Source organism: Rhinolophus hipposideros (assembly GCF_964194185.1).
Source record: "Rhinolophus hipposideros genome assembly, chromosome: 8".
Classification (NCBI taxonomy): Eukaryota; Metazoa; Chordata; class Mammalia; order Chiroptera; family Rhinolophidae; genus Rhinolophus; species Rhinolophus hipposideros.
The window spans coordinates 38,467,759-38,493,486 of NC_138054.1; the positions used below are offsets into that span (position 1 = coordinate 38,467,759).

General features: G+C 39.2%; 1 protein-coding gene across 3 annotated transcripts in view; it reads right to left on the reverse strand.

Moving 5' to 3' along the window:
- AK5 (adenylate kinase 5) overlaps positions 1 to 25,728 on the reverse strand; it is a 200,288-nt gene that overhangs the window by 81,438 nt on the left and 93,122 nt on the right. For all 3 annotated transcript variants that reach the window (XM_081056817.1, XM_081056818.1, XM_081056819.1), the window contains exons 7-8: positions 21,466 to 21,556; positions 14,453 to 14,529 (exon numbers count right to left, since the gene is read on the reverse strand). In XM_081056817.1, coding sequence (XP_080912943.1) covers positions 14,453 to 14,529; positions 21,466 to 21,556 — 168 coding nt within the window. The remainder of the gene's footprint in view (positions 1 to 14,452; positions 14,530 to 21,465; positions 21,557 to 25,728) is intronic.

The following is a 25,728-nucleotide window of genomic DNA, read 5'->3' on the forward strand; positions in this document are numbered from 1 at the left end:
TTTAGCTATTATAATTATTACTCTTCCTCCAGGTTCTTGCTCTAAAAATGTCTCATAAATACAAGGCCAGAAAGCAACTTCCTCAGTAAGAAGGATGTAGAGGTTAGAAGCAACAAATTCTGGTGCTGGACACTGGACAGAGTGGAGTTGTATTACAGCTCTGCCACTCTAGCTGTGTGACCTGGGGCAAGCTGCTTAATATCTCTAAGTCTCAACTGAAACTTGGGGCTAGAGGTAGGATTGTTAAGATAATTGAATAATGTTTAGCCTTGTGCCTGCTTTGGTGTAAGTACTTAATACATTTTAGATATTATTATTGTTCTAAGTGTATTGTGTGTATCATCTCATTTAGTCCTCACAAAGCTCCCATTTTTCAAGTGAGGAAACTTTGGCAAAGAGAAGCTTAAGATCACACAATCAGTAATTGGCAGAACGGGAACTCAAATCCAGGCATTCTGATTCCTCAGCCCATGGTTTTAACCACTGTACTCCCCTGTACACTGTCACTTTTGCTTGATGATAAAGAATTCATTCTTATTTTAGGGCCAGTGGGTGACAATGAATATGCTTCTACTCATCCTCACAGGGTTACCCTTAAAAAGAAAAAACCCACAACAAAACAACAACAACAACAAAAAACCTATGATTTTTTTTTGATATTTGATAGTACAATACTTTTTACTGGTTTGAATTTAAGTCTGAAAAGGATTGTACAATTACCAATGTTCTAAGGTGACAGAAATTTTATTCAGCTGCAGTTAATTCCATTTGGTTAAATGATATTATATAACTTGATGAAAAATTGAGAGAGACCTTCTAATGACACAATATCACCCTCCTTATATTCCTCAGGCATGGTATTTCAGGAACTAAAGAAGGTTAGTGGGAGGGATATTTAGATATCTCTGGGATAATGGTGGTGGGAGTCGACATATCACACACACACACACACACACACACACACACACACACACACACACACACACCACACACCTTGGCCCTTCTTAAACAAATAGACTTAGAGATGGAAAAGACCTTAGGAGGCATATAATTTTTTCACTCACAGAAATCACTGGTTTTTACAAACATCCATGAGGAATTGTGACCTAGAATTGGAACATCTTCAATGAGTTGGTCAACTGGATGACACTATTGAGGAAACTCCTCGTACGTTGATCTGAATGGCATCTATTTGTAATTTCCATCTCTGGAGTCCAATTCTCTCTTACACAGTAATACAGAAGTCTATTTCCCTCTTCTAAAATGATATAGTCCCTTACAGAATGGAATTGCTTCACTGAACAGTTAATGATTGAGCATGAGTCAGGTGCTATGCAAAACGTATTGGGAATAGAGCTGTAAACAAGACCACAAACCTCACCAACCATGGTGTGGACAGGCTAGCAAGAGCCTGGTCAGGAAAATGTTCTTCTTTTCGTATTTCCAGATCCTCCCACCACCTTTTGTATGATAGTTTTTGAATCCCTTAACATCCTAGCTAACCCCTTTGAAAACATGTAAACTAAAAAAAAAAAAAAAAAAAAAAAAAATTGTAATCATTGCGAAGTAAATTTGTTTTAGTCTTGTTCTCCATTTAGAGTTTACAGAATGTCAGATTTCTTCCTGTACTTCCCTTTAAGATTCTTCTTCATTCTGTTTATGGAGAAAATATTTCTGAATTGTCCTCCCGTCCTTTGTCAAGCATTATGCAAGGAATTAAGGAACTATGGTGAAGTACACATTGACCATCTCCCTAGGTATAATCTACTGTAGGAGAAAGATGTGGACAAAAGTAGCCATAATCCGCACAAGTGCTGTAACAGAAACAGAAATACATGCTGGTAAAAGTAAGGAAAGCCTGCTAAAAACTTTCAGGATGGTCCTGGAACACCAAGTAAATTCTTTATTTTCACTATTTCACTATTTTTTTCTCTCTGTGTCATTATTTAATGTATTTCAAGGAGGGGTCCTTTAAAAATTCTCAGTGGTAAACACTGTTGTTCTGTATTTTCTATCTACATTGAAAAGAGGATATGAGAAACTTATAGTAGATAATCATCATGTTAAGACTTTATGTTTGTATAACCATGTGTATAGTTCTCTTACATTTGACAGAATCCTTGATAGGATTCAGTTCTCTAATCTTCCCATTATTTTCTTCATTTTATAGATTTGGAAACTAAGGCTTAGAGAAGGAAGTGATGTGATAAAGTAGTAGAACAATTCAAACCCATCTAGACTCTAAGCCTGGAGGTCTTCACTTGCTCTAGCCACAACCACCATCCCTAATGAAAACATGGACTCAACAGGAAAACTGAAGTCAGGATATACACTGTGGCCTGAAAACCCATTGAAAGAGAAAGGTAGTTCATCAGTAGGTGGGCAATGATAACTGCTCCTTGGCAACGAACTTCAGGGAGCAAAGGACAACCTCATTACATCCCTCTCCTGCTAACTCACATTTAAATTTCTGTAAGCCTGTGTTTGCTTTTAGATTAGGTTTTCAGGTTTTTGCACACTCTCCTCACCCTTACTTCTGCAAATACACAATAACCCCAGAAGGTTATTTGGTTTCCCATGAACAGTTCCAAGGCACATCAGATGATGGGTCACATGTGAGTTCTATTTCCTCCCCTTTATAAGGCCATGATACTATTGTGTTATCACAAATATTTTCATTTTGCCTTCAAAATGACAGGGCATTCAAGGTTATTCCAGTTAATAAGACGTCATAGGAGCCATGAAATTAATTACAAAGCTTGTCTAACAAGAATAATAAGGTTTTGAAAAGAGAAAAGCAAACAGTCCCTACTGGTCAGTATATGTTTTTACCCTCTGGAGTATATCCTATTGCTTTCAACTAAAGAATTCTATCAGTTCTTATTTCCTTCTGCAAAGATCTCCCCTATAGTCCTGTGATGGGGCATGAGCGAGGTGCATAGCGATAAGGCATTTACTTTTATGTCTTCAGAGTGTGGAAATACATCGAACTCTATGCTCAAAATGGTAACCTAAATGATATATTGTCTGTTTTTTAAAATTACTGGAGTGACATTGGTAAATACATTATATAAGTTTCAAGTGTACAATTTTGTAGTACTACATCCTCTGTATATTGCATTGTGTGCTCACCAGCCAAAGTCTAGTCTCCTTCCATCATCATATATTTGGCCCCCATTACCTTCTTCACCCCCCTTACCCTCATCCCCTCTGATAACCATCATACTGTTGTCTGAGTCTATGAGTTTCTTTGTGCACGTGTTGCTTTCTGTTTTATAGCCCACATATGAGTGGAATCATATGGTTCTCGTCCTTTTCTGTCTGTAATGTCGCTGTTTAATATTTAATATCTATACTGAAAATATGAAGGGCGTACCTGACTTTGTAGTCAAGAATGGTGAAAATATATTCTTATTAATTTATGAGGTTTAGAAATATGGCTAGTCTTTCCTCTTACAGAATCAATTAGCTCCAAACTGCCTATGGCTGATGGAGACAGTCCGGAAGAGCTGGCTTCCTAAACCTGCAGCAGGTATTTTTGTTTCAGTGTTTGGGAAAAGCTAGACTTACACCTTTCTGACCTCAGTCCCTTTCCAACACCCTTGCTTTCATTTTTCTAGTAGGCCACCGTTAGTTTTCACCACCAACTACAAGCGTTGAGAGGTAAACCTGGCTACTCCAGCTTCCCAGCTTCAGCCAGCCCTTGTAGGACTCACCACAAAAACCTGACTTATCCATCAGAACAGGACTCAGTGTATCAGCGACACCTTGATAAGTCCCCAAATTATGATCAGTGCTGTGTTACTCAAATACACTGTTTTAAGTCAGCTTTACAAATACAAGCTAATGCGTGTTTTGGTAAATGTAGTATTTCTTGATTGAGAAGCTGAATAGCTCTTAGGAAATACCTGCCTCCCAACCCCAACTGTTATCTGCTGGGAAATGTGGCATTATGAGTTTATAAGTCTGTTTTGGTCCTGACAGTGTGTCTGTCAGTGTGGCAGACACAAAAGAAATACCTGAGTGTCCTCCCTCTAGAGAGGAAAGAAAGAAGAGGAAATATTTACTGGATGGTCTACTGTTCCAGGTGCTTTTACAAAAATTATCTCTTTTAATACAAATAGCTTACAAGGTCTGCTTTTATAGATGAAGAAACTCAGGCTTGAAGAGGTTCAGTAACTTGCAACCCATAAGTGTGGCCCTGCATTGGAAGGAGGTGTATGCGGCTCCATAGTCTTTCTCATACTGGATGCATGTAGGAGACTGTGAGGGAGCATATGAGTCAACATACACTGAAGCACAAAATTAAACAGAATCAAGTGCTAAGGCTTAGTGTATGAACCTCAAATGCTTTAGGTGTTCAGTAGAGCAGGCAAGAAATGAATGTTTAATTATTAGAGAAGGTCTCAAGAAAGAAGCAGGATTTAAAACGATCCTTGCAGGATTGCTAGGATCAAATCTTCTTTAATAAAGTTCTTTGATAAAGAGCTAGCACATATTTGTGACATGGAGTTAAATTTTTAAAGAAGTCACATGTACTTCTAGTTCTTTGGGCTCTGCCTCCAAACTGTCCTCTAATCACATCCCTTCCTGTTCTCGGTCCACCACCACTGACGCTGCTAATGCTCTGCTCTCTGTCTCTTTGTAGCACATATTTGGTAAAACTCCACCACTGAGTGAAGCAAACTATCGACCATCTCTGTGCCCCATGGAAGTTCCACAGTACTCTGTACCTTTAGTGCCTAGGAGAGTGTATGGCACCTATGGGACACCCAATAAACATTTGCTAAACAAGTGGGGAAAAATTGAAAAGGATCACTTGGCCAAAATAAGTTAGCAGGCACTAACGTCAAATGGGCACTCGGACAGCTTGCCTAGTCTGCTGTTTCCTTAGCTCACTCTCTGCTGGATTCCACAGTTCAATCCTCCACCTGCTTCAAACCCCGGACTCTCAGTGGACAGCTCTGTCTTGGAAATCATCTCAGAGGTGCTCATAACTTCTTACCATTAAACATACAAACCCATGTTCCCATCCTGTCTGTGTTTCTTGTTACAAACCACATGTGGTCCTTCTCTACCTGGGCATTAGAACCCAGCCCTACTGCATTCCTCTCTCTTGCGTGTTCTCTTTCTCTCTAACGGGTGGATCCTTTGTATGAGTTTTTAAACATGCTCAAGTGTCTTCCATTACAAACAAACCCAAACAAAGACAACTTCCCCAATAGCAATTTGTAAGGTCACCATTTTCCTCCGTGTTTCTATATGCAATGTCCATTTTCCATTCTCCCTCTTCCCCATCCTCCCATCATTTGACACTGTCTGCTTCTTGAAATACTATTTTCTTCAGCTTCGGAACACTACGTTCCTCTGATTTTCCTCCTGTCTCTCTAAGAGCTTCTTGTATATCATTTTGCTGCCTCACCTTTCTTTACCAGCCTTTAAGTTCCCTCAGGGCTCAGCTTTGGACCCTCTGCTCTTTTCGAGTCTGCTTTCTTTCGCTAAGTTACACATCACCACTTACAGTGTAAACTTCTACCTATATTCAGCAGCTCACAAATTAATATTTTCAGCCAAGATCTTTCTTCTAAGCACCAGACCTGTATATTTAATTGTTCACTTGAATCCCATATTTGAATGCGTTAATACACTTTGAACTCAACATGTCTAAAATTACACCCGTGCTGTTTTTTTATGAAACTGGTGTTTCTTAGTGTTCTTTTTCAGTGAATGCCACTACCATCCACCCAGCTGTACAGATTCCATCTCCCTTGGCTCGCATGTCCATTCCAACAGGAAGTCCTGTTGATTTTGCCTTATAAGTACCTCTCAGATATGTCCCTTTCTTTCCCTCTCCTCCACCACCATAGAGCAATGTGGCATCCATGCTATCTTGTCTGGGCCACTGGGCCTGTCACTGGACTCCCTAGATCCATTCTTGCCTTCCTCCGAGTGTTCTCCACATTGCGACCAAAACAACCTTTCTTTAAACACAAATATAGTGTTGACGCACCCTCCCGCCTCCTTCCCCCCAAACAAAACAAAACTACTATTCCAGGCTTCCCATTGCTCTTAGGATAAAATGAAAACACCTAAGCTGCTCTACAGAGCCCTAATCTCCAGGTTTATCTCACACACCTTTCCCCTTACCCTGCTTTCCAGCGGCACTGGCCTTCTTTTGGATGCCATGTTTCTTCTTGCTTATGCAAGCTATTTCCTTTTTCTGACCATCCCCTTTGAACCCTTTCCTGTTACCTCACTTTCTCACAATCCCTGCTACCCTTTACTCATCTTTTAGATTTCAACTCAAGCATCTTGTACCTTAGAAAAAGCTTCTCATTACCTCACTCAACATATCTATGTACTTTTCCCAAGCATTTAACACAGGTTTAACTTTATATTTATCTATGTGATTATTTTATTATTATCTATTTCTATTTTAAGCTCCATGATAGTAGGAACTGTGTCTTCTTTTGCTTACATTATATCCCCAGTACTTCATATAGAGTCTGACACATCAAATATTCTCAATATTAAATGAATAAGTACATTAACAAAGTTGAAGGCACGGGCATAGATGAAACATCTGTGTAGTGAGAGAAGAGGTGCTACGATGGAACTTGCACGCAGCATTTTAAGGAGAGGGCAGAAAAAGGAAAACCATGTTGAGGGGAAGAGAAAAAGAATGGCCACAGAGTGGCATAAGACAAGGGAGCCCAGAGTTTTGAGAAAGCAGAATGTGTTATTGATATCAGAACTGGGAGACAACCTCCTGACTGGCAGTGATGAGATGACTTTTAATGGTCTCTTAGTGGAACAGAGCAGGCAGAAGTTGGTTTATAGGGCAGAGTGGGAGGTAAGGACACAGACTCGTGGGAGGTGATTTCTCTTTCTCCAAATTTGGTGTTAAAGGAAAGGGAAGAGGAAAGACCGTCTCCCACTTGACATTTCTGTGACACTTGGCAGTCTTCATGGCTCCTTCTTTCTTCATAGTGGGGCTGGTGGGTTGGTAGATAGAGAGAAAGAAAGGTACTTCAAAGATGAAAGCCTTGAGAAAGATAAAGCAATAACCTTAATGGAGCAAGGTCCTGGGAGAGATGGAAGGGAGGGGATCAAGGACTTGGGTGGACAGTGTAAGTACCTTATAATAACAAAACATTCCTAATTCCTCCCTTCTGTCTCTTGCAGTCATTCATTTCATTTATACATGAGCATATATAATCACTCGTTCATTGTTGCTATGATTGTTTTGAACAAACTCCTCTCTGTTAGATCAATTAAGAATAAGAAAAATAAAGGTTTTTATTTTGCTTTCACTTGTTCATTCTCTGATACTCTTCCTTTCTTCATATAGATCTGAATTTCTGACCTATGTCATTTTCCTTCTCTTGAAAGAACTTCTGTTACTTGCAAGGCAGATCCACTGGCAACAAATTTCCTTAATTTTTGTTTGTCTGAGAAAGTCTTTATTTCCCCTTCACTTTTGAAGGATAATTTTACAAGATACAGAATTCTAGGCTGTTGTTTTTTTCTCTCTGAATGCTTTAAATATTTGATTTTTTAATATTTAAATATTTGACTTTTGAGAAGTTGAGTATATTTCTTATCTTTACTTCTCTGTAGGTAAGGTGTAATTTTCCTCTGGCTTCTTTCAAGATTTTTTTCTTTATCTTTAATTTTCTGCAGTTTGAATACGATATGACTAGGTAATTTTTTTTTTGTATTTATCCTTCATTTATGTATTTATCCTTGTATTTATCCTGATTGGTGTTCTTTGATCTTCCTGTGTCTGTGGTTTGGTATCTGACATTAATTTGGGGGAAATTCTCAGTTATTATTACTTCAAATATTTCTTCTGTTTCTTTTCTTTCTTCTCCTTGTAGTATTACCATTACATGCATGTTATACCTCTTGTAATGGTCCCACAGTTCTTGAATTTCTGTTTTGTGTTTTTTTTCTTAGCCCTTTTTTCTTTGCCTTTTAGTTCTGGAAAGTTCTATTGTCCTATCTTTGAGCTTAGAGATTTTTTTCCTCCAGTCTACTAATGAGCCCATTTAAAGACATTCTCCATTTCAGTTACAGTGTTTTTGACCTTTAGCATTTCTTCTTGATTCTTTCGTAGGATTTCCACTTCACTGATTACATTATCTATCTGTTCTTGCATGTTGTCTACTTTTTCCATTTAAGCCTTTAGCATATTAGTCATAGTTTTTTTTTAAACTTTTCTGATAAGTCTAATAGTCCTGCCATATCTGACTCTTGTTCTGATGTTTTGTCCAATCTCTTCAAACTATGTTTTTACCTTTTAATATATTTTGTAATTTTTTGTTGAAAGGTGGACATGATGTACTAGGTAAAAGGAACTGAAGTCAACAAACTTATAGAAATGTGGTGGTAAGGTATAGGAGGAGGGGGGAAAGTGTTCTATGAAATGCAAGTAGTTTATGATTAGGTCCCACTCTTTATGATTAGGTGTCGGTCTTTTGATGAGCCTATGCCCCTGCTTCTCAGGTTTTTTCACCCCTTAAGTGGGGTAGAGTGGCTTGAGGGGACTGAAATCGAGTATTTCCATTCTGCCAGGTAAGTTAGGCTGTTAAAGCCCTAGCAGGTTAGGTTCTGGTAAAATAATTTCTCCTAACGGTAGACCTTGTTAAGAACAGAATGCTCTGGTGTATTTCAAAATGGTTCCTTTCTCTCTCCCCCTGCTGGAAGCATAAGGAGATTTTTCTCTGATGTTCACTGTGGAACCTGGTCAAATTCTTGGAAATAAAACTCACAGAAGCGTGGGAACTCTTATGACTGGACACTCTGGAGTTTTTAACTCTCAGACTTGCCCACACAGAGCCTCCAGCAATTTGTTGATTACAGTTTGGGTTTCCTACCCGGCACTGTTTCCTGTGGAGCTTCTTGCTTGTGGGTTTCCGCTCTGGTAAGTTGTGATTCCCTGAATCTGCCTGTCTTTCCAATTTTTGCTGCAGTGGTTTGCCCTGGGACCTCAATTCTCTAACAGATCTAAGAATTGTTGATTTTTCAATTTGTTCAGCTTTTTACTTGTTCTTCGGCAGAGTGGTGACTTCTAAGCTCCTGCCATACCAGAAACCAGAAGTGTTCAGACAATTAGTATTCACCTAGTTGAAGATATGGTGGTCTCTGTCAGCTACAGAAAGGCACCAATTCCTGAAAAGTTCAGTAAGTTGGGTTTAGAGGAGGAAAGAAAGGGTGTTCACATTTATGGAGTATTTGTTCTGTATGAGGGAACTTGCATTCCCCACTTCCTGCAACAGCACTTCCTAGTGGAGTCATCATCATCATTTTCCAGGAGAGAAAACAAGGGCTCAAAAGTGTTAGTAAGTTATCAAAACAATCATATATTAAGTAGAAGAACTAGGAATAATTTTATTGGCTTTTAAAATAATAGACAATTTAGGAATAGAGACAATGGAAATGTAATGGCTGTACGCAATGTCAGAGGGGTAGTAGATAGAGGTGGTTATCACTGTATGAGGGACATAAATGATAAATGTTTAAATATTACATTGTTTTGTACACTTGAAACTAATAAAAAATAAAAAATAACAGACATTTATTGAGCACATGCTGTGTACCAGGTTGTGTATTAGGCATTAATGATACACAGAGCAGAATACAGCCTCTGCAATACAAGAGAATATCACAACAGAGGGTCTCAGGGGACCCCTGAGAAGGTCAACTGAACATATAACAAGAGAAGGGCTTTCTCAAGGAGAAGCTTGGTCTTAAAGAAGCATGAGTGTTATCTGGGACAGAGGTGATGAGGTTGGGGAAGCTTCCATATAAAGGAAAGGGACTATGCAAAGCACAACTCATTTGAGGGGACTGTAAATGGCTTGATGTGGATGGAGCATTCAGTGTGTTTGGTGATTGGCAAGGGATAAGTTTGGGGAGGAAAGTAGGGGGTCAGATTCTGATTTGAAGGTTCCCACGTAAATGGTAAGAGATTCCAACTTAATTCTGATAGCAATGAGGAGCCAAGAAGGGTTTTAAGTAGTGGAATGCCATGATTGGTTTTGCTTTTCAGAAAGATGATTTTGGTGGGTGAGGAGCTGGGGTAGGGACACTGGTTAGGAGGCTGTCTCAGTGGTCCCTGAGACAGAGGGAGGCTGAGGGTGTGGACCAGGGTAGCAGCAGTGGACCCGGGAAGGAAGGAGCGATTCCCTCCATAGGAGAAGTGACCAGCTTCCTGATCAAACTGATATAAGGAGGGAGAGAAAGAAAGGAGGCTAGGAAGACGCTCCTTTTTCTGGCTTGGGCAGCTGGGAGAACATTGGTATCACTCACAGAAATAGTGAAAACAGAAGGAAGAACAGATATTGTGGGGGAAGATGGTAAGATTGGTTTTGGATGTGTTGAGTTGAGATGCACATGGGAAATCCAACCATTGCTGTTTAGCTGGCAGACATGAGACAAGGAGCTCACCAGGGAGCTCTAAGTGAAGCAGAAATCATGGCTATGACTGAGCTTCTAAAAGAGAACGTGTACAGTGAGGAATGAAGAAGCCACTGCCAGGATACTGGGGAGCACCCACATTTAAATAATGGACTGATGGAGAGGAGTTCAACAAGAAAACCAAGAATGAGTGAACCAGGAAGTAGTGGGAGCACCAAAAAAGAGCAAGCACATTGCAGGGCAAAAGCTTTGTGGCTCACCAAATGGATTTCTCCCTTCCTGCACACTAAGGAAGCTCCATTTTTCCAGCTTCCTTGCGCATAGGGAGAGCCAGGGACTGGGGACGCCAAATGAATGTGAGAGCAGGTAACATGCAATTAAGAGCAGGTCTGTCTTCCTTATGCTTTTTTTCCTTCCCATCCATCATCCCTTTGGATGCCACATGTAAAAGAACCTCTAGAAGGAAAGCTCTCAGATTTTGAGTTTCATTTGTTACCGTAACAGAGCCGAGACTAGCTTTCCTGGTCCTGGCTCTGCAGACAGTTGTGTTTGAATTCTGTTTTTACCTTTTGCCAGCTGTGTGACCTTGAATAAACTGCTTAATTTTTATGTGCCTCAGTATCCTTATAGTAAATATACTATAAATTAGTATATTAGTATATAGTAAATATACTATAAATAAATAATCATATAATAAATAGAATATATTTTATTATTTTAATATATATTTTAAATAAAATACAATAAATAATAATAATAATATAATATCTATCTCATACAATTGTCTGAGGATAAAATGAAGTAATAAATGTGAAGAACTTAGGACAGTATGAAATACTCTAGAAATATTAGAAGCTTGTGGAGAGGAGAATGTCAAGAATGGGGATTGGTTTACAGCTAGGGTTAAGCAAGCTATGGCCTGCAGGTCATATCCACTCTTCTACCTATTTGTATATGGCTTCCCAGTTAAGAATGGGTTTTATATTCTTTTTAAAAAACATTTATTTATTTAAGTGTGTTTTTCCAGGACCCATCAGCTCCAAGTCAAGTAGATGTTTCAGTCTAGTTGTGGCCCATGTGGGGCCACAGTGGCCCATGTGGGGATCGAACCCCACAGATCGAACCAGCAAACTTGTTGTTAAGAGCATAGCACTCTAACCACCTGAGCTAACCAGCCACCCACAAGCATTTTACATTCTTAAATAATTGAAATAAATTACATGAAAATTATATGGAATTCAAATTTCAGTATCCATAAATAAAGCTTTACTGGAACACAGATATACCATACTAATTTAAGTATTGTTATGGCTGCTTTTGTAGTACAATAGCAGAATTTGAGTAACTGAAACAGAGACCATTATAGCCCACAGAGCCTAAAATATTTACTACCTGGCCCTTTACAGTAAAAGTTTGGTGAATGAATGCAGCAAAGGCCAAGAAAGATAACTAAAACGTGTTAACTGGAATTGACATAAGATTACCGGTGACCTTGACAATGGCTTTATTTGGAGTGGCTTAAAGTAAAACTAGATTTTGGTGGCAGGCTGATCATACTTTGATTCCTGACTCTACAGCTTGCTAACTGTATGGTCTTGAGAAGTCATCTAACTTCTCTGAGCTTCAGTTTGGTCAGCTGTAAATTAGGTGTAAATAGAGTTACCTTCTTGAGTGACTGTAAGGATTAAAAATAGAGCATATAAACCATAAAACACAGTGTTTGGCTTATGTTAGGTGCTCAATAAATTCTAGTTCTTGCTTCATTGAATCTGCTGCCACCAAAGTTGCTGTTCCTTTATAGGTAGTGCATTTTCACTTTTAGTATTTTATTTTTGTCTTCTGTGTTCTGATGTTTGACATTCTATGCCAAGTCTTTGCTCGAGTCGTACCTCTTTAATGAGGCATCCTAGTTAATACTGATCGTCCTACTTAATACTGTAATCTGTCCTCTACCCCAGCATTCCTAACTCTTACCCTGTTCTACTTTTCCTTTTCTCATAGAACTTATCATTTCTGAAAATCTAGAGAATTTAGTAATTTATGTTTATTGTTAACTATCTGTCTTCCCCACTAGGATGTAAGCTCCTTGCCTGTTTTTATACAATCATATATTTCAAGTGCCTAAATAGCACCAGGCATACAGTAGGTGCTCAATTAGTATTTGTTGAATGACTAAATGAAAAAAGAATAGATGAGAATTTTAAAATCCTGCTCAGGACTGGATATGCTCCTTCAATCTGGGGACTTGTCTTTTCTCTGTAAAATTCTCAACTATTAAAGTATAGCCTCTGCTTTATCCTTCCATTTTATTTTTCTGGAATTACTTTTAGAATATGTTGGCGCAATCATTCTGTACTCAGTAGCTCCCAAGTTCTTTCTTATATTTGACAACTATTTAGCTCTCTGTTTTCTTTTTTTCTGAGACAATTTTCTCAGCTCTATCACTAAGTCTCTTTTTAGCTGTGTCTAGTCTACAATTCAAGACTATTGATTGAATTCTTATTTCAAGGACAATATTTTTTTGTGCCTAGAATTTCTATTTCTTCCCTTTTCCTTCCTGTACTTTCCATTTTTTTCCTGGACTTATTTCAGGGTTCCTAATCTTTCTTTTATCTCCTTGAATATTTAAAATATTCCTATATTAAGATTTCTTTCAGACTTCTCTGCTATCTTTAGTTCTTGGGGCATGAAGCCTTCCATTTGTTGAATCAGCTGGATTTCTTGTTATGACACATTCCTTTGTGCAGCCTGTAATTTTGGATCATGAGCTCATCTTCAATAGTGGTTGTGGGGCGTTTTCCTTTGCCTGGGGTCTGTCTTACAGGATAGCAACTGAAAAGCCTCCAAAAATGTATCACTGAATGGCCTGTCTTGGAAACTAGGGTGAGAGGCAGTATAGTATGAGTGTTAGGGAATGTGGTCTGAGTTCACTTCCCCACTGTGAAACTTGCTGTGTAACCGTAGGCAAATTACTCTTTGCTTAATTTTCTTTGGAAAAGAAATAATGGAAATAATTATGGAATTAATGGATTCCGTAAATTAATGGATTTGTCAACAGCAAGGCTCAGAAACCAAAAAGAAGGGGCTATGAAATAGAAATAATAATTCCTATTTCCTAAAGACGTTGTGAGGAATTAGTGAGATAATCAAATTAATAAACTTAGTACAATGTTTAGTATGTATTAAGTGCCTAAAAATGCTAAAGAATGTAAGAACGTGGTGGCCATTATATCACTTGTCAATAACTTCTTGCTTTGTGATATAAGGGAAGAAACTTAATGCTCATATAAATAGCTTCTGAATATGTATATAAAATGTATAACCAGCTATTGTGTTTGGACAATGGTCAGATCCACCTTTATTTGTGACATATATTAATTGAAGATCGTGAAAGAAAACCAAGAACAGGTTTACTTGGCTTTCAGCTATGGCAGAGGAGCACAGATGAGAGGTGGAGGGAAGTTTCACACATATCCTTTTTTTAAAAATAAAGCCTAATTAGAGAGTTGGATCATTTGCCAACTACTTTGGAACATTAAACTATAGCAGTAGGGAGAATTCTGTTGAGAGGAAAATAACCTAGATAAATTTCTTTGCTTTATTCAAATAGAAAATATGTTTAACTCCTTGGCTGTGTTGTTGTTGGCCATCAGGCTCTTTTGAAGGTTAGAAATAGAAAAGCCCCAATCCTGTAGCCAGCGTTTACTATTTTATTATTGGGAAGGGATACAGACATTGGCAAATTCTTGGGCAAGAGAACTTCACGTAACCTCATTTCTCTCACATGTAACTTTTGACCACACAGCTTTCCTTAATTAATTGTCATTTTGGATCTGTGATAAGGGAGGGCTAAAGGACCAAGCTTAATGAATGAAAGTTGTAGGCTATTATAATTTATCACAGGATATAATGTTACCAGTTATCTGTGAACATGTCACAAAATGATTTATAATCCTCCTTTTCATGAAACAGTAACAAAGGCTAAAATTAAAAATATTTAAATAGAGAAATATTTTTAGAGTTTAATTACCTGATCTTCATAATCAGATCCTGTATCAATAATCTCTCCAGGGCCCAACATCATTGAAGGATCAAGGTCACTTGAGCCTAAGATGAGAAAAGAAAAGATTACTGATGGAGGCTGTCTGTGTCTGTTTCTAAAGCAAACAATCTCCCACCAGGTTTCCGTATTTTCCTCATAATTATATTACATTTGCAAACATTTCTAGACTCTTCCCACCTGCCAGGCACTGTTTGGACTGCAGATAGAAAATGCAGATGCTGTGGACACTGTTTTCCACCCTTAAAAAGAAGACAGTCTTGTGACTGAGATTGATTTGTCAACAGCAAGGCTCAGAAACCAAAAAGAAGGGGCTACCAATTCTGACAAGTAGTGGAGGTGGGATTTGTCACAAGGAACTAATTTGTGAGCCTGAATTGTGAAAGTAAATAAGGGTTATCCAAGACGAGAAACAGTTTGAGGTGTCCAATAGAAACTGAGGTAGAAGGAACACCAACCATGAGCCAAGTACAGAGCAGGAGAAGAGCAGAGTTCCAAGAAATAAGAGATGCTGAGCTTGTTTGCTTAGTCCCTGAAAACCTGAGAAGTTTTTCCTCCAGCCTTCACCTTCTCACCCATCACCCAACCCCCTGCCATCTATCAGTCATCAGTTTTTTTCTCTGTATCTATGAGTCTATTTCTGTTTTGTTTGCTCAGTTATCCTGTTCTTTAGATTCCACACATAAGTGAGATCATATGTTATTTGTCTTTCTCAGTCTAATTTATTTCACTTAGCGTAATATACTCCAGGTCCATCCATGTTGTTGCATGGTAAGATTTGATTCCATTTTTATGGCAGAGTAATACTCCATTATATAAATGTACCACAATTTCTTTATCCAGTCATCAATTTATGGTCATTCTGGTTATTTCCATATCTTGGCTATTGTGAATAGCACTGCAGTAAACATAGGGGTGCATGTATATTTTTTGAATCAGTGTTTTAGACTTCTTTGGATAAATACCCAGGAGAGGAATTGGATAAATACCCAGGAGTGGAATTGCTGAGTCATAAGGTAGTCCTATTTTTAATTTTTTGAGGAACTTCCATCCTGTTTTCCATAGTGGCTGCACCCATTTGCAGTCCCACCAACAGTGCATGAAGGTTCCCTTTTCTCCACATCCTCGCCAGCACTTGTTTGTTGAAGGATGACAAGGTTTTCAAAATGGAGATACTTGACCCATCAAACCATTTTGGAAAAGTAACTAACTGTAGAGTTACCGTGTACAGTTGCATAGTTGTGTGCAGCACAATTTTAGGTGATGCCAACCACGTCAGAGCAGCCCTGGACAATGCCATTGTTAATAAGGCGCTTGCTAAAATGGAGTTGGGAAGCCTATGTATACCACATGCTATTAACAGAGTGAGACCAGAAGGGTGTTATGGAAATTTTCACTGTGTATATAATTTTTTCAAGTCACGGGATTATATATAATTTTTCTATCTTTGTGTTTTTGATATTATTCAAATAAAAAATTTTATAAGGTGTATCTTAGGGCCTAAATACTTGATTGTCTCAAAACCCAGTTTGAAGACCAGTTTGCACTTACGAGCTGTGAGGTAGTAAAGATATCAGAAGTAAAATGTATATATTTCCATTATAAGATCATAGGCATTTTAGTATCAGTACTTCACACCTTCATTTTAGAAAAGAGAAAAATAAGCTAGGGAGCAGTTAAGTAACTTGGCCATGTGCATGCAGAAAGTGAGTGAGATAAAGACAGTAATCAAAGCTCCCATTTCTCCTTAACATATCCTGCTGACTCTAAATTCTAAGCAGGAGTAAGCCCAAATGGATTTATAAAGAAAACTTCTCATTCTAACACTCCATGGGAGAGGACTTAGAGCAGTATGCCATCTCTTCTACATTCTGAGAAAATGAGGAACAGTGAAAAGTAAATGACAAGATGGGTCACTGGGTGGCTACAGAAATGGAAGAATCAGAAATAGAATCAAAGAGTGTCACTACAACCGGTGACTATCAAGGGGCTGCCGCTGACAGCATCATTCAAGGTGATGCCAGTTTTATTACTTGCACAGTATGGATATTATCCGCCAGTGACTAGGGGAAGTGGTGATAGGTACGCAAATGATAACCCTTCCCTGGCATGCATTTCGAGTGATTCATGTGAAGTAAGCAACGTGATCTGAACACAAAGGCTTATGAAACATATAGCTGTTTTAGTTCCTGTGTCCTACTTACTTTACTTAATTAGTAACTGTTCCTTTGGTTGTTTTTTTTTTTTCTAAAAGTACAAAGTGCAGGGCTCTTAAACAACCCAGTTAGCAGATATTATACGTTAATATTTGAAACTGCAGCAAGATTATTAGAAAACTATTTTCAACAACAGTAGAATGAAGAGATCTTTGTAAAAAACAACAACAACAAAAAAAACAAAAGCAGAACCAAAACAACCAGAAGATATTGGCTTTCCTAATAAAACACTTTTCACAGAAATTTTACTGTATCGTTAAGGGATGGAATTTCTTGACACGTTGTTGCTCTTGGCAACAGTACTAACATATCATAAAAGGCAGTAGACAAAGGATGTCATTTTCAGCTTATAATGATTGAATAGCTTTCATTTTCTTTTGTATTGGTTGCTTGGTTGGCTGAAAAGAATAGCCTAAGGTTTGACATACAAAATAGGGAGGTAAATATAGCCATATGTATCCATTTTGCCTTCTTTTGTTGGACCATTTAGTACATAAGACAACTTCAATGATCTGGTTACTCCGAAAAGACAGCAAAATTAGGACATTTTGAAAAAGTGATAGTATGGCTTTCATACCCCCCCCATTTTGAATTTGATTTCTTTTCAGATTTAAAAATATCCTGTCTATAGGTAACAGAGAAAAATGCAAGCTGCAACAGAACCCCACAGAGAGCATTTGGTGTCACCAGTTTTTGATGTAGAATGGTCTTTGGAAATATTTTCAGGTTGTACTTTTAAATTTAAGTGGGAAGATAATACAAATTGGCTTTAGAGGTACCAGAAGGCTAACCATCCTGCTTTCTGGGATAATGTTACAGACGTTTTTCCTCCTAGTGGATTTTCTGAATGAAGTTTTAGGAAGGTCCTCCTCCCACTTTGCGGACCAAATAAAGGGACAGTCCTGCGAGGCAGGGCTTCTTGAGCAGTGAAGGGCGTCTGTGGATAAAACTCCTCTAACACTTCATCTGCCCCCTCCGAGGAAAGTGGTTTCTCCCTTGTCCTGTCTCTTCCACTAAACTGTAAGCAGTTTTAGGTAGGGATGTATTTCTTCTTCTTGTCTAGAACAAAACCTAGACATTTTATGCATTCGGTACATATATGCCGAATGACTGAAAAATGAATAAAAGGACATTGACATTTTATTTGCGCAGGTCTTGATCTTCTTCATGAGCTCTACAAGCGTGAAATCCCCTCTAAGGGCCTCAGGCATTACCCATGGGACTCCAGCTCTAATTCCAACAAGCATGGGAAGCGTTAATAATACTTTGCATTAGAATTGTTTAAAGCACTCTGTGTGTGTGTGTGTGTGTGTGTGTGTGTGTGTGTGTGTGTAACTTATTATTATTTAAATATCCTGATAGTATTTGGGACTAGAAAGTGAGTTCCTGGGGGATGTCGTACTGGTAGACTGTTCTGAGTGAGAAGAGAAGAGGGGATTTTTCAGTTATTCCACACTAGGGGTGAGGAAAGGGAGGAAGACAGACAGGGAGAGGAGAAGCAGACCTAGGGAAATGGGGAAGAGTTGTGCTGCATACGATGCGGTCTCTCCTTGTGACCCCTCTAATACTCAGCGAAGACACTAACGCATATATAGTTTTTGCAATGTGACAGCCATATGCTTTACACACGTATATTATTTACTCTTCACAGCAATCTTCCGAAGCAGTACTATTATTCTCCTCTCTTTATAGATGAGGACACTGAGGCCCAGAGAGATGTGCGTGATATAGCCAGATGGCTCTACCAGAAGTATTCATGGAGGGCTTTAGGGAGACGGGGGAACTCTACAGATGGGGCTGGAGTTTGAGGTTTGAGAGAATGGTATTCTATGACATGGGGTCAACAAATGCATGCTCTGCTCTGGAGACAGAGAAAATTTGGCGTGGCTGTGAGTCAACATACTCAGATGAGTGGCCCAGCTGAGGTGGCCAGCTGGAAAAGAAAGGCCTTATGTGCCATCTCCTGTGAGATTCACACTGGATCTCTTCCCCCCCCCCCCATGAAGTCTTACACTCTAATAAGGGAAATAGATTTTTAACAATCACATCTAATTATACAATCACGGTTGTGATAAATACCCTGAAGGAAAAGTGTGGGGTCCTTCTCAAGGGCCTAATTTAGTCTGGGATGGGATCTGAAGAAGCTTTCTGAGAAAAACCCCATTTAATCTGAGATACAAAGTAAGATCTGGCCGTGGGAAGGATGGGGCTAGGAGTTGGGAGAGTACAGTGATGCACGTGGGCCAGGCAGTTCCAAGTAACTTGTGCAAATAAATGGCCACAGGCAGGCAGAGACCTGAGGCTTTCCAAGCCCTGGAGGAAGCTGGGGTGAGTAAGGAGGGAGGTAACGTCACTGCAGGAACAGGACCGCTGTAGGAAAGCTACGGATATTTTCTTCCATGTTAACTACACTGATGCTCAGCCTGCGGAAAGTCGTTGAAAGTTTTCTTTGTTGTCAGGGAGGCAGGGTGATCTGAGCTGCAGTCTGTGAGGATCCCCATGGCAGCAACAGGATTCGTGACAGACAGGAGAGGCCAAGTATGAGGTAAAAGCGGGCGGGGAATGACACCGCCTTAGAAGAGTGCTGTGGGGCCAGAGAACAAGGACCCGACTCCCAGGGTGTCCCTGGGGAGTGACGATGGGTGTGGGCTGTGAGGGTGGGGACATTTCTGCCTGGCTCTCTTAAAAGATAACAACTGCATGATCGCACTTACATGTGGAATCTAAAAGAGTCAAATACATAGAAGCAGGGTCCAATGGTGGTTACCATGGGTACGGATGTGGGGGAAGTGGGGAGATGCTGGCCACAGAGGACACAGTTGCAGGTAGGTAGGATGAATAAGCCTAGAGATCTCACGCACAGCAAAATGACTGTAGTTAATAATACTGTATTGAATACTGGGATTTTTGCTGTTTTAGGTGCCATTCATCACACACAGAAAAATGGGAACTGTGAAAAGAAGATATGTTAATTAGCTTGACTGTAGCAGTCACTTCACTATGTATATTTATATCAAATCACCATGTTGCACATCCTAAACATACACAAATTCTATTTAAAAAATTTAAAAGAAGAACTGAAAGCCATTCACAGGGAGGTAATATAGGAGCCACAGGGCAGCTGAGATTCTGCAAAGAGAGTTCAGAGAGAAGTGAAGCATAAAGGGACAAAACCTGGGGGCCGAAAATTCACAGAGCAGAGGACATGACCAGTCTTGTTTAACTGGATGAGTCACCAACATTTACAAGCCTAGAGATTTCACCTACAAACAGCAGGTTTCTGTTTTCTCTTGAAAGAGAGCAGAAACTAGCAACACGGGCCCATTCCTTAGTGGCAACCATAGCCTGGGGCTGTGAGGTGGCTGCCTCCTGTAGGGGAGACATCCTTTCTTCTTCCACCATCCCTCCCAGGCTCACTTCACTCAGGGATCCTATAGACGGAACAGGCTTATTTGAAGGCTGGAGGAGAACCCAGCTTTCAGGGACTTGGGAGTGAAGGGACCTAGCAGGAGTTGGGACCGTGAGCACAGACCCCTCTGTTCATAAGCTTGGAGGTGTAGCGAGAGAAGAGTAGGCCCCTTCCAACCTCTGCTAAGGGCCAGGCACTGTGCACTCTGCCAAAGGGACTTGGAGAGAATGAGGACACAGCACCTGCCCTCAGGCAGTTTACCGACTAGCACAGAAGCCAGCCCAGCTGCATTACTGCAGGACGAGGCCACCTGGGAAAAATGTCACAAAATGCCGCCAGTTCTATAGAAGGGGCAGCTTAAATCAGCTCCTCCATGCCACTGTATTAGCAAACTGCAGATATCTAGCAGTTAGATATTTGTTGTTAGAAGTCTACATAAATGTTCTAAATAAAACATTAACAAGCACAGGTGTCATAGCATTTTTCGGAGCAGCAGTAGTCTTGTTTGCATGCTTCTCAATATTCCATCTTTCCCTGCAAGAGGCCATGTTTTTGTAAATATCACTGGAAAATGAGGTCAGTTATCTGTGGTCTATGGGTCTGCTCAGGAAGACTATTGTGTTTCCTTTCTTTTTATTCTGCCATTCTCTAAGGCTGCTCTCAGTGGGATTTAAATATGGTTTACAATTTTAAGTGGTTAGCCTTTTTCTTTACAGCCCCGGACTTTTTGGCCACTGAAGCCATTACTGAGAAAATAGATCAGGACTGGGACAAAGATTTGAGAGTTGAAACCATGAGGGACAATGGGTTAACACAGATCAGAGAGTAAAAGAGAGTGAGAGAAGGGTCCAGGACAGAACTGTGAGAACTGCCTACTTAAGTATGATTGCTCTTCATTGCTGTCCAATGTCAAACTTCTAGGCCAGAGAACGGAGGAAGAGAAGGGGCGGTGGGTCAGGTGGGAGTGGCTATCACATCCAGGGCAGGCTTTTTTCAGGTGGCAAAGAAGAGACCTATATGGGACTCCTGGAGGAATTGTAACTTTGAATTCTTGCACAAAGTATGAGCTAGATTAGATTTTTTCAATTATAGTGACATAGGTCTTATGTTCCATTGTGACTACCTGCTAATTTACACGTGTAATGACTGGAAAAAAATTAAGTATACGAGACAGACGTATAGCCACTTTTTCTATTTTGTTTTGTACCTTTATTTTTAACCAGAAAGTATAATGCTCCGAGGACAGTATGATCCTTAAAACCTTACAGCAGTTTGTTGAGCTCCAACCTTACTAGAAAGCCCCAGGCACCTGGCAGGCGATCAGGGTATACTGTTGCCCAAAGGACACAGTGACTTACCCGCCGCAGCCTCTTTGTTTGGAAATAGCTTGCTGTCAACTGCCACACTGATGTCGTAGAACACCTCATCCTCGTTTCGGTCAGCATCAAACTGGGGGAAATCAGGACAGACAAGTTGCCAACATGAGAACATATAACTTAGTTCATTCCAAAATACAATGAGCATGCTTCACACAACTGTATCTCTAATGAAACAGGACAATGGAAATGAAAGCCCTTGAGTCTTTAACCAGACACCTTGAGGGTTTTTCAGCCCAGACCTTCTATCAAACAGGAAAGGGCATTAGAGAGTAAACGTATAGTCAATTATGGTTAAGAAAAATGTATAGAATTTTCTTAATTTATAAAGTAGGCTTTGGAAAAAATGATAACCAAAATACACCTTGTGCCTTTCTGGCTCTTAGTTTTTTTCGTTTTGTTTTGTTTTTTGTTTACTTATTTATTTGTTTACTTTTTATTTTTAAGGAGGGCACAGCTCATGTTTTGTTTTTTAAATACCCATGAAAACATGCTGTTTTAAACAACAGAAGGAAATATTTTCTAATATTGTTAAAAAAAAAGAAAAGAAAGAAACCCCTAACCAAACTTTAATTTCAGTTATTATTCTAGGTACTACAGATACCATACTGTAAATGTAGTCTATAGACACTAAAGATTCAGATGTAATAAAAATGACAGATTTAAATATTTATTTTACCATTTTCTAAAATTTACAAAATTTTAAATATTAAAAAAATGTGGTTATATTTATAAGTCTTCTACATCCCAAGCTGTGCAGTCATTTTTTTAAGCACACCTTTATCTCTTTAGTTTTTAAAAATAGCTTTACTGAGTTATAATCCATATACAATAAACAGCACGTATTTAAAGTGTACAAACTGATAAGTTTTGATATGCGTACACACCTGTGAAACCATCATAAAAATCAAAATAGTGACCATGTCCATCACCCCCAAAGTTTCCTTGTATCCTTTGGGAATCCCTTCTTCCTGCCCCCTCCCAGGTAATCATCGATCGGCTTTCTGTAACTATATATTAGAATTTCATATAAAAGGATCTTCTAGAATTTCATATAAAAGGATTTGTACAGCATGCAATCTTTCTCTTTTTTTTTCTTGGTCTGGATAATTTCACTCAGCAGAAGTATTCTGGGATTCGTCAATATTGTATCCATAGTTCATTCATTTTCATTGCTGAGTAGCGTTCCATTGTACGGATATACTGCTAATTCCATCTTGCCTATTGGTCAGCTCAGACACTGTAGTTTTCATCTCTAGATGTCTGATTTGAGTCTTTAAAAATATCTTTGTCTCTATTTAAGGGTTGAACATCTGAAATATAATTATAATAACTTTTAATGTCCTTTTCTCCTCATTCTAGCATATGGTGTCAGTTCTGAGTCAGTTTTGATTGTTTGCTATCTTTTTCCCCATTATTAAGAGCCATATTTTTCTGTTTCTTTGCCTGCCTAGTAATTTTTTTTAATGGATGCCAAGCATTGTCATTTCAAACATGTTGGACGCTAGATTTTTCTGTATTCCTATAAATATTACTGAGCTTTGCTCTGGAATGCAGTTTAGTTACTTGGAAACAACTAGATCCTTCCAGGTCTTGATTTTAGTATTTGTTGGTCTAGACCAGAAAAGTATTTAGTTTAGGGCCGATTATTCCCCACTGTTGAGGCAAGGCTTTTCTATATAGTGTTTGTTAATTAAGAGGTTGTCCATTCTGGATGGTAGACGTAGGCACTGTTCCATGTCTGGTGTGAGCACCAACTACTGTTCCCGCTAATTCTTTTGGGTGGTTTTTCCCTCAGCTTCAGGTACGCACTGATTAGTACTGTTTTAAATACTGGAGGGGAACGCTCTGCAGATGCCCAGCATTCTCTGTCTGTGCATGTCTTGCACATCTGATACTCTGTCCTCTGAAGTCCAGCTACCTTGCTCTCTTGGACTCTGCTCCTTCTGCTCAACTCATGGGGTGCACCAGTCCCCACAAGGCTTCTTTCTCTCTGCCCTGGAAACTCTCCAGCAGTAAGTGGGGGCAAGTGTAGGGCTCGCCATGTTTGGTATCTTTCTCTCAGGGAATCACCTCATTGCTTGATGTCCAATATCTTGAAAATTACACACACACACACACTTTTCTGTTTTGTTTTTTTTTCACGTGGGAGCTAAAATCTAGTCTCTTTTGATGAAGTCTCAACCCTTTAGCTTTTAATCTTAATTATTATCTTGAAGGTATTTAAGATTTAAGTGATTTATTCCATTATATTTTTTCTGCTGTGTTTAATTATTTTTAGTGACGGAAATGTTAGAAGCCTAAATTAGAAAGTTATTTTCTTCCTTACCTCCCTTTACACAGTAAAAGCACACTTACATGGTGCCTCAAAGTGCTCTCACCATTGTCACATCAGCCCATGGAAACGGTGAGGCAGATAGTTTTCTGTTTTACAGGTGAGGAAATATCTAGTCAGAGTTATTATGACTTTCTCAAATCACACAGCTAATAAGCAGGAGAACCAGAACTTGAACTTAGGATGACTGACCCTTTCCATCCTACCAGGCTACATATACCGCGACAGTAAAACAAACATAGGCCTTCTGTTCAAATAAATATTAACACGCCCTTTTGTCTAAAAGTAAGGGATGAAAAGCAGGTATGTGCTGGCTAAGGTAGATACAAGGAGACTGTGAAGGCACAGTTAGTACCATCTTAATGCTGCTGCCCACATCATATACCATGGCTGTGTTTTTTTTTTCCAAAATATCTGTTACCTATCAGTAGTAAAGAATAATATCGACTGAGAGGGGTTTTGCTTTTTTTCTTCTTGGACTTTTGAGGGATGGGTGAGAACATTGTCATTTTATAAATCACAGAACATTAGCTTATGTTTTAACCAGGGATCCCTGGAAAACAGAGCCTAAGGCAAAACTTATAGGTGTTAACCTTTATTAGGGGTGGAATATGTGTGAGTGAGTGAGTGAGTGTGTGTGTGTGTGTGTGTGTGTGTGTGTGTGTGTGTATGCAACCCCAGGGCAGTAAGCTTGACCAGAAAAAGGGAATGGCTTTTGAATCATCAAACATTTTACTTATTTGTTTTTGTACAAACCATACACATCAATGGTTCGCAACCAGAAGTAATTTTGTCCATACCCTCTCCCCGACCCCAACATCTGCCAAGGCTAGGAGACATTTTCGGTTGTCACACCTGGCAGGGGGAAGGCTACTGCCCAAGGATGCTGCTAGCTGTCCCACAGCCTCTAGGGCAGCCCTTTCACAACAAAGAATTATCCAGTCTAAAACGTCAGTAGTACCAAAGTTGAGAACCCTCACCTACACCACGGCATTCTCAGCTTTTGGGTTTCCAAATAGTGTTTTGAAACTACGTAGTGATGATTTTTCTTTACCTTTTTTTTTTTTTAAAGGTTTTAAGCTGCAAAAATGTAAATTTCAAAATACGAAAGATAGCAGAAGTGATCATGCTGCAGGGGGTAGCATAGGCAAAGAGTAATGAAGGGTCTAGGAATAAAAGTGTATTTATACCTTGTGGGTCAGAAACAAGCTTCAGAGGGCAGATGTAATTGTGTGCTACTAGACTAGACGATGTGAGGTTGCTCCCAGCTCTGACATTGCGATTAGATGGGCACTTTATCTTTTCAGTGATTGCTATTTAATGTCTAGCAATATTAACAAAACTCTTCTCATTCTGAGGAGAAGAACTCACAGAGGACATGGTCTATGCAATCTGTTTTATGATTTACTATAAGAAGGCTACGGAGGTCAAGTGGAAATTTCAAAATGAAATGCTTACTGAATTTCCTAGTTCACTCACACGTTTAATTTGACTAGCACATGTTGTAACAGCTTTCAAAATTGTACAAAATATATCTAGATTAGGAAAGGAAATTATAGTATATGGAGTAGAATTAGGCACCATCTGACGAGAAGGCAGCAATGACAGTTTGCATTTTTAATGGCAGAAATGAGTTTTCTTCTTTTGGCTTTCAGGCTGCAACAGGCTGCCCAAATCTTCTCTATAGAGACAGGGCTTTCTGCATTCTTACCTCTGTTATCCAGGAATGTTAGATCTATAAAACATCCTAAATGGACTTGAGAGGGAGGATATCAGTTCCACCTTCCCGATTTCACCTTTCATTAAATTTGGTTCTGTCTCCCATTTTTCCTTTGTCTCATCATTTGAGGAGGAAACAAATTGGCTCAGTTTTTGTCTCAGTTTTATATAGCCCATAAGTATCATTCTCT